Raw genomic sequence first — 14,816 nt, forward strand, 5'->3', positions numbered from 1 at the left:
TTTGACATAGACACTATAGTCTAGATTTCACCAATCTGTTGTTTAAGTTATCTCACCTTTCTTCCAACAAGGTGTTGGGGCTGCCACAGTTAAATGCCTAATTTCCTCTAAATCATTCCAATCAGCTATTGTTTCATGACAGCATAAAAGAAGCACTTTAGAACTGGGTGTTAAATGGCACTCCTGTCATTTCATTAATTCACCTGAGAATCTTATTCTAGAGCATCTGAATACAGGAGGTGGTGGGGGCAGCACTGGCATAAATGCCACTTGTGCTAGAATAAGAGGCATTTATACCAGTGCTGGGGTACTGACGCCGAGACCGGGGAGCAACATGCAGGGGTGAAGAAGAAGAAGAGTTGGTTTTTACATGCCGACTTTCTCTACCACTTAAGGAAGAGTCAGTCCGGCTTACAATCACCTTCCCTTCCCCTCCCCACAACAGACACCCTGTGAGGTAGGTGGGGCTGAGAGAGTGTGACTAGCCTAAGGTCACCCAGCTGGCTTTGTGTGTAGGAGTGGGGAAACAAATCCAGTTCACCAGATTAGCCTCCGCCGCTCATGTGGAGGAGCGGGGAATCGAACCCGGTTCTCCAGATTAGAGTCCACCACTCCAAACCACCGCTCTTAACCATCACACCACGCTGGCTCTCGGCGCTGGTGCAGCTGCGCAAGGGCTTGCACCTGTGTTAAAGAGAGCATGCCTGGGGGGGAGCTGGCACAGGAATGCCCACATTTGCCGACGTGAACTTACGCTGGCACAAAAGTAAGCACCGCCCAAGGAACTACATACAGTGGTTCCACAGGGGTTGGGGGAGCATCCCTGTTAGGTTGCTGGCTTAGGAGGCGGCTTGACTGTGCCGTGGCTGAGCCATATTAAAATCTTTGGCTGGAGAGATTCGGGAGTTCGAGTGACCCTAATAAAGCCAGAGATAGTGAGGCCTGAGCAGTACTTACCAGGAAAGGGAATGGCTACAAAGGGACTGGGAGGCCTCATTTCAACGTGCCCTTAGCTAACATACAGAACAAACACAAAAAACTGGCCAGGAGATTGAGAGATGGGTGGTGGGGAGAAATCCCCTCTCTGCTTCTGACTGGCAATGATTTGGCAAGATATGTCGAGCAGGTTAATGTAGTGACCAGAAGCCAAAGCAAAAGATTGAATAAAAAGTCAGAAAATAGGCCTGCAGCCAGAGAGGACTCCTCAGTGGGAGAGGGAAATTGCAACACAGAAGCCCCAGTGCATGAATTGCCTAGGGAACCAGACTGGCTTGTGGAGGAGGACACACCACCTAGTCTGCTGATTGCAGAACAGCAAACTGGCGAGACTTTAAAAGGCTTAATACAGCTAGCCAGAGAAGGCCCGCCTGAAGTGTCTGTATAACACGTGGTTTAAAGGAGGCAAGCTGTACAGAAAGTCTCTGAGAAGAAGGTTTGCAAGTGAGGAAGAAGAGGCTTGTCACACTACCTCACAGGGTTGTTGTGCTAAACGGGAAAGCTCATGGCACGCCACTGTCACTGGACAGAGTACAATACACTACAGATGGGATCAGCAAATCTCAGTTTCACTTCCTGGTGTTCACTTTTGCTTTTCAACCAGTTTGATGCCTCTTCAGCCCAACATGAATTTTAAGAAATACTTAATTGCTAGCTTTTATGCCTGTATCAAAAGTCCTTAGATTTTATGGGGAAATTTTCAGCTGTGGCAAAAGGTGTTCCCCCCACCCCTTTGACAGTTCTTCCGCAGTTGCATTTATACTGCACTCTTTTACTCCTTCTCTGAACTGGCATCTGCACACAGGCAAATCTGATTGGCTATGCATTGCTTTGACCTCAACACATTCCATTAAGCCTTAATGATGAAGGGATCCCTGATTGGTTAGTCTCACCCCTTTGGATAATCCAAGAAGAACAAAGAACAAGGAGAAAAATAAAAGCACTAAAGCTGTAGCAGCTAAGAGAAACTACAGCACTGATGAGGATATGGTGAAATATTTTTATTCTTTCAGCAATTACTAATGTTGGTGAGAAAATCAATATGGGAGAACATTCAGCACCATCCTGATTATATAACCTCAGTGAAGTCACTTGCTACTAGCAATTATCTATATTGTTTCTTTGCTCTGGGCTTTTATAAACTGGCTAGTGTTCCTGGTTTTACCCTTTCTAGAAATTTGTACGATTTGCATTTGATTGGACGCTCCCCAGGTATCACCTAAATTCTCAAACAATTGGTTTGGGCTAAATATGAACTCATGGGATATTAATAGCAACTTGTAACGTGATTCTGGTCTCAGTTAAGCGTAACAGATAAGGAAGTCAAAAATTTTTGCTTGGCAACTGGAAGCATCTGGGACCAGGGGAAAAGGAAACTAGCATAGGGGAAATAACTATTGATGAACACAATTATATTTTAACAGAGGATACCAATGGTTTCAGAGCCCTAAGGAATTAAATTAATGACCTAGAAAACAAGCTCAAATTAAGAAACATCAGGATGGGGGTAGATCCCTAGGGCTTGATGAAGGAAGGAAATAAAGATTTTTTATAGATTGTGTTGAAGGATAAATTTATAGTATTTCAGGGAATGACACACAGGAAATTTCAGACACACTCTGTAAATTCATCTAACCCCATGCAAACTATCTGTCCCCTTTTCACACTTGAGAAACAGAGGGTTTAACCAGGGTAAATCTGGATTAATTCATTTGCATTAAGAGGAGTTAGTAATTACAGAATTATAAAAGAGATTAGGAACTGCCTGATTTTGGTACACAATGGGTTCTAAAGCCATCAATTACATGTTAATTTCAGGATTACTTAATAAACACAAATATTGCTGCTGCAATCAAGAGTCCAGAAGAATTGGTGATTTCTTGGCTCACAAGAGCATCAGTCAAAAGTAAATCCTTGCAAATCAAGAAAGGGATAAAACTGGGGAGGTCCTTTATGGATGATGTCTACAGAAATAAGAAGTAATAACAATTAGCTAAATAGACTTGAGGGAAATAAGAGGGGAAAGAACTGGAAATGAGGAATATTGGCGTTTGAGCCATTTTCTGTGAGTTTTTTTGTTCATTTTAATATAAAAGCAGAAAGGAGATTTGAAGGATCAGAACAATGACCTGTTTATTTCCAACAGTGGCCAGGCAGATGCATTTGAGAACATGAGAACAGCACGGCGTAAAGGCAAGAACTCTCACATCTGTTTCCAGCAGCAACTGGTCTTTAGAGGTATACTGCCTCTATATATAAAGGTTCATTTAGCTTGCCATGGCTAACAGTGCCATCTTAAAAAGTTCCATCCTTCTAAGCCCACTGTCTTCAACAGACAGAAGGGTGTAACTCTGTTTAGGATTGCACTACAAGAGACCTACACTTCCAGTTTAATCCTTTGAGGAAAAAAATCTGTCTAATATAATTGCTATCACCATATCCTGAGGCCAATTCTGTATATTATATGTTGCATTAAATACTTTGTTTTGTCTGTCCTAGGGAAGCGGCAGGAGTTTAGTGGCAAAGCACATGCTTTGCATGCAGACAGCCCTAAGTTCAATCCTTAGCATCTTTAGGCAAAAGGTAACAGAAGCTGGACGATGAAGAAAGCTGACAGGAAGAAAATAGACTCCTTTGAAATGTGGTGTTGGAGGAGAGTGTTACGGGTACCATGGACTGCCAAAAAAACAAATCAGTGGGTTATAGATCAAATCAAGCCTGAACTGACCCTAGAAGCTAAAATGACTAAACTGACGCTATCGTATTTTGGTCACATTATGAGAATGCAAGAGTCACTAGAAAAGACAGTCATGCTAGGAAAAGTTGAGGGCAGCAGGAAAAGAGGAAGCCCCAACAAGAGATGGATTGACTCAATAAAGGAAGCCACAGCCTTCAATTTGCAGGATCTGAGCAAGGCTGTCAAAGATAGGACATTTTGGAGGACTTTCATTCATAGGGTCGTCATGAGTCGGAAGTGACTTGATGGCACTTAACACACACACAACAGATGCTGGGGGATTTCTCTGTTTCCTGAGACTCTGGAGAGTTGTTGCCAATCAGAGTAGAGTACTGAGCTATAAGGACCAATGTTCTGACTCAGTATAAGGTAGCTGCCTATGTTCCTACTAACCTACTGCCCATTAATTTCATTGGATACCCCCAAGTGCTCTATTCTCATACATAGCCATCCTTTCTTTGTTCTCCTTCCTTACTCCAGTGTCCAACCAGGATGAAAATAATATTTGCAGTGATAGTTATCATGTGAGTCATATCTATCGGTGTGTGAGTGGCAGTCTGTGGCATGATTCTCTAGGTGCAAAACTGCAATTTGGCACAGACTGCTGGATTGGCCATTTCAGACTATCTGGCAATTCCTGTTGGAATCTCACTCCACAGTAGAGGGGAAAACGTACTTTGATTCCAACCCCAAGTAGCCTGTACAGAGGACAGCCCCATGAATTCACTGCATATGTGGGGAGGGAGGAAGGGGCACTATTGCTTGGTCGCCTGCAGGTTGCGACCATGTGGAGGAAGGGGTTGTCCGTACCCCCCTCCCTCATGATCATCGATGCTGCTCTCCAAATGTTGCTGATCATGAGGAGGGAGAGTTTGCGTGGCCATTTCCTCCATGCAGTTGCCCCTCCAGATGGCCAGGCAGTTGCTGTGTGGGGTCAGGATGCTTGTGCTCACATAGGCCTATCATTTGTACTGGGATACTAATGCCTGACAATGGCAGGAGATAAAATCTTAAAAGAACTTATCATACAACAATCAAAGGTAGCATCTTCAGGCTGTTCAATTCTACCTGCACATATCTTGTGAACAACATCCACGTGAGCTTGCAGCTTGTAACAATCCATCTAGTACATTTTATCCCACTTTCTTTAAGAAGATCAGAACGCAATACATTCATTTAGAAAAAATCTATACTACCTCTCTAGAGAACCCTAGAGGCAGCATACATAGTCAGCCCTTCCTCATTTTATCCTCACAACAACCCTGTGAGAGAATGGTTGGTCTGACAGCATTATCTAAACATGGTATCAAAATTGTTTTCATCCTCTTTTGAGGTTATTTGGAGGAACTCTTGTAGATTCCTATAGAGACAATAACCCTTGTAGATTCCTATAGAGACAATAACCCATCCTGGTATGAATTGATTCTATGGGATTAATATGGCCCTTTTCTTAGCGTTCTGGTTAGAACGACAAACATCTGCCTGCATGAACAAAAGTACTCGTTACTGATAAAGCAAGGGAATCGTATTTTACGGATATAAAAAAGGTCCTGGTCCATTGTGGCTTGCAAAAGGGCTGTGTGAATTGTAAAGGGACCATAATGTTTCTTTAATTACAGGGAAGAGTCAATGTAAAGACAGGCCTCTCTGCAGCCTGTCATTCTGAAGAGTCTGATGATAAAGGATCATCTTAATATCATGGAAAAACTTACTCTTTTGCGTTGGTTATTCTGTGATTGGGTATTGGAGAGATGCAGGGCGGAAGCAGACAAGACATAGACGACTCCTCCAGGCGTTGTTTCTTGTTTTCTCCAAATGCGTCCAAATTCTCCGACTGCTTCAACAACAGACACCAGAAAATTATGGCTTTAAAAACACTGTGTCTCATCTCACCAGCTTTCCCTACCATTGCAGATGATAAAAAAAACAATCACAGTGTATGTCCCTCCAAGTAATTGCAGCCGGGGTTGAGCCAAAATTAGCCAGGCAGATTCAGCTGTGTTTTTGTTTAGCTTGAAAAGGACTTCTGTTTTTGAACGTGGTTTTCCAGCACCTCTCTCGAACATTTCTATCATACTCTGTTTGCCACTCAGCACAGAAAGGGGATTGTACCGACGGTGGCTCATTCAGTGTAGCTTTGAACCACAATCGGGAGATGTGCAATGAGCTAATCATAGAATTGCTCGATGCCAAGAGTGGCTGCTTCTACACGGCAATTCCCTGGTTTGCTATCATGGCCACTGTGAACGCAAAGGCATTTGATGGCGCGTCCACACAGGGTTTTCTCTGTGCTTTCCTGTTCCGCCCTTTGACTCAGATGAGCATGTTTCAGAAAAGATTGTTATCAAAGCAGGTTCAGGAAACCGCAGAGCAGAGCTAGGGAAAACCTGGAAGGTTGATGACTTGCAGAAGGCCCAACAAATGTCACAGCAGTGTGTGTGTGTGTGTGAGGTGGCAGGGAATGCTGAATAAGTGGAAGCAATCACTGGTGATTCAACCGACACCATCGTTGGACCCAGCCTGGTTCTCTGAAACAGGGTGGAACTACATGCTATTTGTTTTATTTTTATTTTTTTTAAACAAAATGCAGATGCGGGAGCTGTGATTTAAAAGGGCAGCTCATAATGTATGGGGGAAGAGGCTGTTGAACTCTCTTCCCTCATACTTTCTCCTGATGAAAATCACCCCACCCCAGCCACTCTTACCTATACTGGGGGGAAATATGTGTGCCCATAAATTTGAACTGGGGGGGGGGGAAAGGAGCTTCAGGGTGATTAATTCTGGTGGGAAAGTAGCAAGGGGAAAGGAGTTATACCTCCTCTCCCCTGGCCTCAGTCTCTCACTTTAAATTGCTGCTCCTGAAGTTGCATTCTCTTAAAAAACCAGCAGGACTAATAATCAGAGAACTACCCCCAATGTGTAATTTTGCTCTGGGAAGGTGGTCTGGCAAATTCCTCCTATTCCATTATTAGCAAAGCTATAATTGAATTTTGGGCTGGATTCACTCCCTTGTTTCTGGCACCACAGCTGACATTTTTTGCATGCAATTGGCACCAATGGTACTTGTTGCATTTGCTGAGATTGATAACATCCTTAAAAATAATAATAATCCTGAAACCGTTTTTACTCTACAAGACCAGAAGTAGAGCCATTTCCATTCAAGAAAAGTCCCACACAGACGCAGCAAACATTTATTTTTGATATAAACCCTCTGTTTCCTTTCTAAAAAACACATTTTAGTTTGAAGCATGCTGTCATATCCCACAAGATAGGATCCCCCTGGGCATAAATAACACGAAACACATGATAAAGCATTGTCTCTCGAGTCACAGCAGATTCTGCTTTACAGGTAGCTGTTGCAAAGAGAGGATGGGAAGGTACTGAATGGCATTTTGATAAATCACATTTGTTTATGTAACAAACCCCACATTTTTCAATGTACATTAAAAAGGCTGAACTCAGTAACTGCAACAAGCAAGTACAGTCTATTGACTTTAATGGAAGCATGCCTGTTTACGTTTGCAGTAAATCTGGATTTAATGCTCCAGACAGCGAAAAACAAACCATCAAACAAAGATAACAACCACAGCCCAAGAGGGGCACTGCACAACAAAGCCCTTAAGTTATCTTCTAACCCCTTCCCTCCCATTATAGTCCTCTCTGATCTTCCAAACTTTACTCCAAAGAAGTCATGGTTCCTAAACCTGGAGAGACATCCAGTTTTTCTAGGCTGCATGCTCTACGCATGAAAAGGGAGACCATTGCTTATCAGCAATACCTAAAGGCCAAACTACATGATACTCTTTTTAATGAGTTGGGTTTCACTTCCCCCAAACCCAACTCATTCTCACCTCAGTCACACAGCAGCTGCAGGAGCCGATTTGAACTCGGACAGTGGCATGGGGGGAGAAGTCGTCTTCTGCCTCTGCACCACCTTTCCCCTGAGCTGACAGGTCCTGGTGGGGAGTCATTTGCATACCTTTGGAGCTGCACATGCTTGTAATACTCCACGTGCAGCTCCAAAGTGATGCAAATAATCCCCCATGCAGGCTGTTGGCACTCAGGAAAAAGGTGTGTCCTCGTTTCTTGCCAACTTTAAAGGTGACATTCCCTGGAGCTGCTGTGCGACCGAGGGGAAAGGGAGTTGGGTCAAGCGAACCCAAACACAACTCGTTAAAGATGTATTGTATAATTTGGCCCTAAGCTTCCTGATGAGAATCATCACCCTCTATTATAGCGAAGAAGGGGTGTCTGCTTACAGACTTTGTAGAAGGCCAAACAGGGAGAGGACAGGTGGCCTGGAATCACCCCATGCCTTCCTCTCAGCTCCCGATACCAGCAGGAGCTGAGCACTCTACATAAAATTTGTCTACGTGCTGTCAGAGAATTCTAGCCGCAGAAAGCAGTGTACCATTATGAGGTAAAGGCATTAGACTGGCCAACTGGAAACAAATAGCCTGCCGCTTGCTGTCTTTTAGCTTGGGTTTTTAACTGGGGGGAGACTATTGACGATGAAGGATGCGTGTCCCTGTGCTTCTTCTAGGCCTATAACCTCTCTGCAAGTGGTGTGGGGGACTCTCCCCTTGCAGCTAAAATTAGGCTACAGGAGAAGGTCGACTAGTCTGGATCATATCCTACAAATCAAATTTACCCTTTCATATGCCAAGGATTCCATTAAGCCATAAGGGGGACTGCCCATAGTGGATTAAAGGGTCACAAAAGTTTGGAAACTGATTCTGTCAGACCAGTCCTCTGCCCCCCCCCCCAGCAGATAAATACTTGTGGACAGCAGTTTGTTTCCCCGATGCACAATTTTTCAGTAAAAGGGCAATACCTGTCAAGGCTGTCACCACTCCTGCGGAATGTTCTCCACCATGAAGGCAGAGACATGGTGGACAGAGCTGATTGAACTATACAGTGGGAGGATTGTGCACCCCTCATTGTTACAGCCCAGTTGTAATGCTGAGTACCTATGAACAAGTATTGGGAAACAGTGGCAAAGAAATGGAAATCTGGACAATTACTGTGCCCCAAATGTGCTTTCGGTTTCTCAAAGGCATGCTAATTATCTTTAGCAAACACAAAACGAAGGGTAGCCATGCAAACCTCTTTCTTTAAACTTTGTTTCTGGTATTAAAATTTCTGATCTTACTAACCATGATTATTATACAGCATTACTCAAATTAATTGAATTAAAATGGGCCAGATTCACTGTTGTGGCTAAAAAGATTTACTATTATAGTGTGCAGGAGCCATTAACCTGTCCTCAGAGGAGCTCATCATCAGTACCTGAGTCACCTCCTGACTGGAAGCAGTGGTTCATGCAGAGATGCAGTAGGCAGTTTCCTCTGAGAACGGTTAAGATCCTATCATGCCCAAAGTGGTATGTACAGATACACCTTTTTTTGCTTTGTTTTTGCAGATTGCCACTGTGAGATTTTCTCTCTCACCCTTCCTCATTTCTGTGTCTTGATTCATTTGTTGCCTTTATGTCATTTTTACATCATCTAGAAGTTCCATACCATTTATATGCAGCTAATGCAAAAAATATTGTTCTTTTTTTTTAATGGGGAAAAGTGGTATGAAGGAGCTGAAAATGACACCAAGGCAAAGACTCACTGGTTCATTTCACATAAGGGAGAGGCGAAACGGAGCAAGGATTTCGGAGTCAAAATGTGGAGGTTGCAAAACTGAACAGCATCCCTGTACTTGAGGTGGAAATGCAGCAGAATTAAATACTCCCAGTGGTCCAATGGGGGGAAAAGACAACATCATTCAGAGACACAGGAGGCAGCCTCCTCAGTGGGTGGGCACCTTTAGATGCGAAGGATTCTTTAATTTTGTAAAGAATCTATCTCTCACAGCATAAAAGTGTTTCCCTTCCACATACTAATGCGCCCCAGCATGGTTTGGGAATTACGGATTCGGCTCCGTCAATGTACATATTTCATCTGTATAGAAAGGGCTTTCCAGAAGTAGACTAAAAGGCCAAGGGAGCAAAGACTGGATCTGCCCTGACACCCTCACTTCCCTGAGAGATAACAATGGTTCCCCATCCACTGCAAAGAGAAGGATTACCTTGTGCTTCCTTTTTGATTTAGTGGAGGGTTTTTCAACAGCTGGTGTCGGGGACTCCCGGGACTGTCGCCTGTGCTTCGTGTTAACCTCACGGGGTTCTGCTTTCCCAGGTGTGCTCTCAAAGGGGTCTTGTCCAGGGATCCGAGAGAGTAAACTCAGGTCTATTTTCACCCAAAGATATTTGAGCTCTTCAAACTCTTTGAGCGGGGAAAGGGGTTCATTCTGCACGATTGGGATAGGCGAGAAAAGCTGCTCCTCTAAATCGTTGCCGTTTTGGTCCATGGAGGTATTGCTGCTGTTGCTTGTTAGGCTACTTACGCTGAGGATGTTGCTGCTGGAGTCCTTGGCTTTAGTGCTATTATCAGGGCCGCTGCAGGCCTGCAGGTTCTTTGCCTGCAGCCCCTCTTCCTGGTCGGTGTTTGAATCGGAGGTGGACGAATCCGTTTCCACGAATTCTCGGGATTTGGGGACAGTTTTGCTGGGGCCTCTGTACTTCTTCTTCTCGGGAGCAGGCCCCACGCTCGTCCTTGGTTCTTTCCTCGGAGCCGTCTTCCCGGCGGTTACCTTGGTGCGGACTTTTGGCTGTTCTTGAGAGTCTTGCATTTCCTTCTCTTTGGGTGTGCTGCTGGTATTATTTGGTTTGGGCCAATTATAGTCTTCAGTGCTGGAAGTCCTTTCTACCTTTTTGGGTTGTTTTTTCCCGGTAGTCCTTTGGGAGGGGGGTTCATTGTGAGCTGGTGATTTCTGCTTCGAGCTTTTTGCTTCTGCTGGAGCTTTCTGGGCAACCCGGGGTTTGGCTTTCTCGCGGATGGGACTACGTAGCGCCCTGTCTTTGGAATCGGTCAGGGCCAGGCTGCTGCTCAGCTTCCCTTTGTTCTGTCCCTCGATCGGTGGGTTGCTCTGAGATTGTGAGCTAGTCTCACTGTGGCTCTCATGCTGGTTGCTGATGATGGTCTTGTTGTGGGGATTGACTTTGTTCAACCATTTATCCAGCTGCCATTTGTTAGCTGAGGGGGGTTCAGGCTGGAGAAGGAGAAATGATAAACAAGCAGCCCTTCAAAAAGTTAAATGAACATTGCATTCCCAACACTCACTTCTATTTTAGTCGAGCAATGGCTACTGCTTACCACACGGCACTACAGAAGGATAGCAAGTTTCAAAAACATATTTTCTCCAAGGTCATTACAAACCAGTGAAAAAGAAGAAATGTGAACAAATTTCATATTGATTTTTGAATTTAAGAGAACAATGGAATGGGATTTAAATCATCCTAAAAGGTACATGGGCTTGGTCCCATGTACCCGAATGCACATCTCTTTTACTGTATGTGTCCCCCTCCCCTAATTCTTATACACATGATCGGAAAACTCTGCTTCTTTTGTACAAATGGTATACATTAGGGCAGATGAGGATATTTTCAGTGGTGGACCCCACACCATGGAACTGCCTAGTGAGGTTCAGCTGGCAGCCTCTCGGGTATCAGGCACAGACTCTTTTTTGTATCAAAACCCTTTTTTAAAGAGGAACTCCTGATTGTTTAATGTTAAATGGGACTTATTTCTGAGTAGACCTACTTACAATTGCAGTCTTAGAAGCATACCAAGAAGCTCTCAGGGAGCAGGTTTGATCCCTTGAGGCTAAGGTTGCCAACCCAGAGAAGCTGAGGCAGAGAGAGAAGTTTGGGGACAAGACCTTCAGGGACTTATCAAAACAGTCCTACTCCTGTGCAGACAGCTCTTGTGCTGTTATGGAGAGTGAGTCTTGAGGTCAAAAGGCATCAGTCTATGGAAGAGGGATGGGATCTCTTAGAAGGGACCCCTTCCTTGGGTGACAGACCAATATCCTCTCATACCAAGGATAGCCCTCTGGGGTTGGGGAGAGGTGGGCTTTTGGTAGTGGGTGATTTCATTATTAGGAACATAGAGGTCTGTGACAGGCGTTTTGACCACATGGTAACTTGCTTGCCTGGTGTGAAGGTTGTGGACATCACATGCTGTTTAGATAGGCTGACAGATACTTCTGGGGAGGAGTTGGCAGTCATGGTGTGTGGTAGCACCAATGACATTGGGAAAGCTAAAGGCCAGGACCTCAAAGGTAGCATCCTCAGAAGTGCTACCGGTTCCATGCGAAGGGCTAGCTCGACAGGCACAGATCAGGGCTCTCAATGCGTAGATGAGAAAGTTGTGCTGGGAGGAAGGGTTTACATTTTTTAGGCACTGGGGAGCTTTCTGGGACAAGCTGAAAGTGTACAAAAGAGACTGGCTTCACTTGAACCAAAAGGAAACCAGGCTGATGGCGATTAATATAAAAAAGGAGGCAGAGCAGCTTTTAAACTAATCCCAAGGGAAAAACCGACAGGAACTGGGGAGCCTCCACTTTGGGACAAGACAGTCCAAAGGGATGATTGCGTAAACACTCAGGGGCATACATTCTACAATGCAGCTGTCTGTAGATTTTGTTTCAAATAATATGGAGCAATGAACTGGCAGTGTGATTCCTAAATATCCACTGTAGGTATTGCAGGATATTTACGAGACGACTAGATAGTAATAGTAATCTCACAGTAGAAGAAAGTCATGCTCTGTATAAAAATAACCATGATAAGTCCAGCCACCTTCTCTCTGAAATGGTGAACATAAATAATGTTGACATGAATTTAGGGTTACCAACTCTTGAAACAAAAAATGGCTCAACATCTCAAAGTCTTCCAGGATGAAGTGAGAGAGGTACAGTCCAGTGGCCTTGGGCAGACCTGGGGGAAGAACCCGTATTTAAAACATTTCTCTTCTCCTAAAGGGAGCAGCTAAAAGAAAAACTGCCTAAGGGAACAAAAACAGCCTTACCCCAGGTTTGTCTGGCAACTGGGCTGAATGAAAACCCCAATCAGACTATTTCCCCCCTCTCTGATCAATTGGTAACCACATGGACTACATTATTTCTTCAGAAACACTCAGGTTTTGTAGGGAGATACTCCTTTGCAAAAACCAATGCTAACTGTATGAATTAACTTCAGAAAGGGTTGTATGAAAGTGCCTTTGGCAAGCCAGATGGCTCTTCCATCTAGCTCAGCGCTGTCTGCTCTGACTAGCAGCTGCCTTCCAGGCTCTAAGGCAGAGAATGATCTCTCAGTATCGGTTTGAGATCCTTCACATGGAGATGATGCTCAGGACTGGACCTGGCAGCTTCTGCATTCAAAGCATGTACTCCACCACATAGCCATAGCCCTTTCCCCTAAGGGGAGGGCAAAACCCCCTTTGGTTTTACCTCTGGAGTCCCGCTGCGTGACTCTTCATTGCATTCACTGTCACTGGAGCTGGTTTCACTGTCCGAATCAGATTCAGAGCTGCTCTCGGATTCACTGGAGCTCCCAGAGCCTCCACTGGAATGGACTAAGACGGTGTTATGTGTTGTCGTCAATGGAAGGCCACTGTACAGGAGAATAGCACATCTCTGTTAGTCCCATCTGTTCATCCTAACTTGGCCTTCACTAATTTAACCACATTTTGATCCATGATCTTGAACAAGTTCTTGGTCAGTTGAGACACCCAACGGTCTTCTCTTTACAAACAGGCTGCATTGGGACAGGTACCTGGGGTACTGCTTCACCTCTGCTCTATTTTGCTACCACCCCATATGTGGTGTAGCAGTGCATACTCATTAGTCCTTTCTTGGGCTGCATCTGCATAACAGCAATCATTTGAAACATCCTCTGTGGACAAGCCAATCCAGTTGCAAATGATTGCTATAAAGCAAAGATAATGCAGTATCCAACAATGTGTGGATGCAGACTTACTCTCTTGCCCAATATCCTATACCAGCCTGTGACTTATGGGCAGGACGTGGCCCCTGCAGCAACTTTATCTAGCCCATGGTGTCCCTTCCAATATTTTAACCAAAGGTTTGCTTGTAGCTTCACTTATACAGAAAGGGAATCTATTTCCGCCTTACCAAAGTGAGAGACAAGACTTGCTTTATGTTTTAAGCTGTCTTTGGGTTTTTCATGTAATGTCTTGGGTTAGGCTATATCTGAGTTCACGGCACTGCACATCTGTAGAACCATTATCACTAGGCGGCCCCAATTTGTAGAGCTTAACCATCTACGGGAAAAGTCTATTTGTGTGACTAAATACATCCCAGGGGACAAAATGGCTCTTGAAAACAGAGCAGTTGGCCGCCTGTGTACTATGGCCTGCAAGGGCTATAAGAACTGGACATAAGTAAGAGAGGGAATGTGTCTCTTAGAATTTTGCCTCCGGGGCATGGCAGAAGGGCCTATTCCCACATTACCAGATGGGCGAGGTTGCTGCTGCTTCCTGATGGCCTTTTCTTGTAATATCTGAATACTTAGAGGGCTGAGTTTATGATGTGGATACAGCACTCTTGCCCCTTTCTGGTGGGCGGACACCAGAATTTTCTATTTTAACTGTATTTATTACATTTTCATCCCACCTTTTCTCCAAGGAACTCAGGTTGGTGTTTGCAGGCACAGGGGCCAGAAGGGGAGTGTGTGCGAGGACAACAGACTGCTCTTACACACCAGTCAGGGATCATCACTTATGGTTTTCTCTTCCTCCACATATAATCAGAACTACAATGTAAGACAGGTAGGGCTTACAGAAAATGACAAGCCAAAGGTCATCCTGTGAGCTTAGAACATAAGAACACAAGAAAGGCCATGCTGGATCAGACCAAGGTCCATCAAGTCCAGCAGTTTTTTCATACAGTAGCCAACCAGGTGCCTCTAGGAAGCCCACAAACAAGACGACTACAGCAGCATTATCCTGCCTGTGTTCCACAGCACCTAAGATAATAGGCACGCTCCTCTGATCTGGGAGAGAATAGGTATGCATCATGACTAGTATTCATGATGACTAGTAGCCATGGATAGTCCTAGCTTCATGGCTGAATGGGGATTTAAACCTAGGGACCGAATCCAGACTAGATTGTCAATTTCCACCGATTCCCCCTTCCCACTGCAGAGCCCCCTCATGTCATTTCTCTGGGT

The 14,816-nt window shown here is 44.6% G+C and overlaps 1 protein-coding gene across 2 annotated transcripts in view; it reads right to left on the reverse strand.

Annotated features, from left to right (window-relative positions):
* Positions 1–14,816, reverse strand: part of AFF2 (ALF transcription elongation factor 2) — a 472,104-nt gene that overhangs the window by 33,884 nt on the left and 423,404 nt on the right. The window contains exons 10-12 of one of the 2 annotated variants that reach the window (XM_056859368.1): positions 13,076–13,238; positions 9,812–10,834; positions 5,446–5,567 (exon numbers count right to left, since the gene is read on the reverse strand). In XM_056859368.1, the coding sequence (XP_056715346.1) occupies positions 5,446–5,567; positions 9,812–10,834; positions 13,076–13,238 (1,308 nt within the window). Of the gene's footprint in view, positions 1–5,445; positions 5,571–9,811; positions 10,835–13,075; positions 13,239–14,816 lie in introns of both variants that reach the window. The other variant, XM_056859367.1, reaches the window with a different exon arrangement.

The sequence above is a fragment of the Euleptes europaea genome, chromosome 13 (assembly GCF_029931775.1).
Source record: "Euleptes europaea isolate rEulEur1 chromosome 13, rEulEur1.hap1, whole genome shotgun sequence".
Lineage (NCBI taxonomy): Eukaryota > Metazoa > Chordata > Lepidosauria > Squamata > Sphaerodactylidae > Euleptes > Euleptes europaea.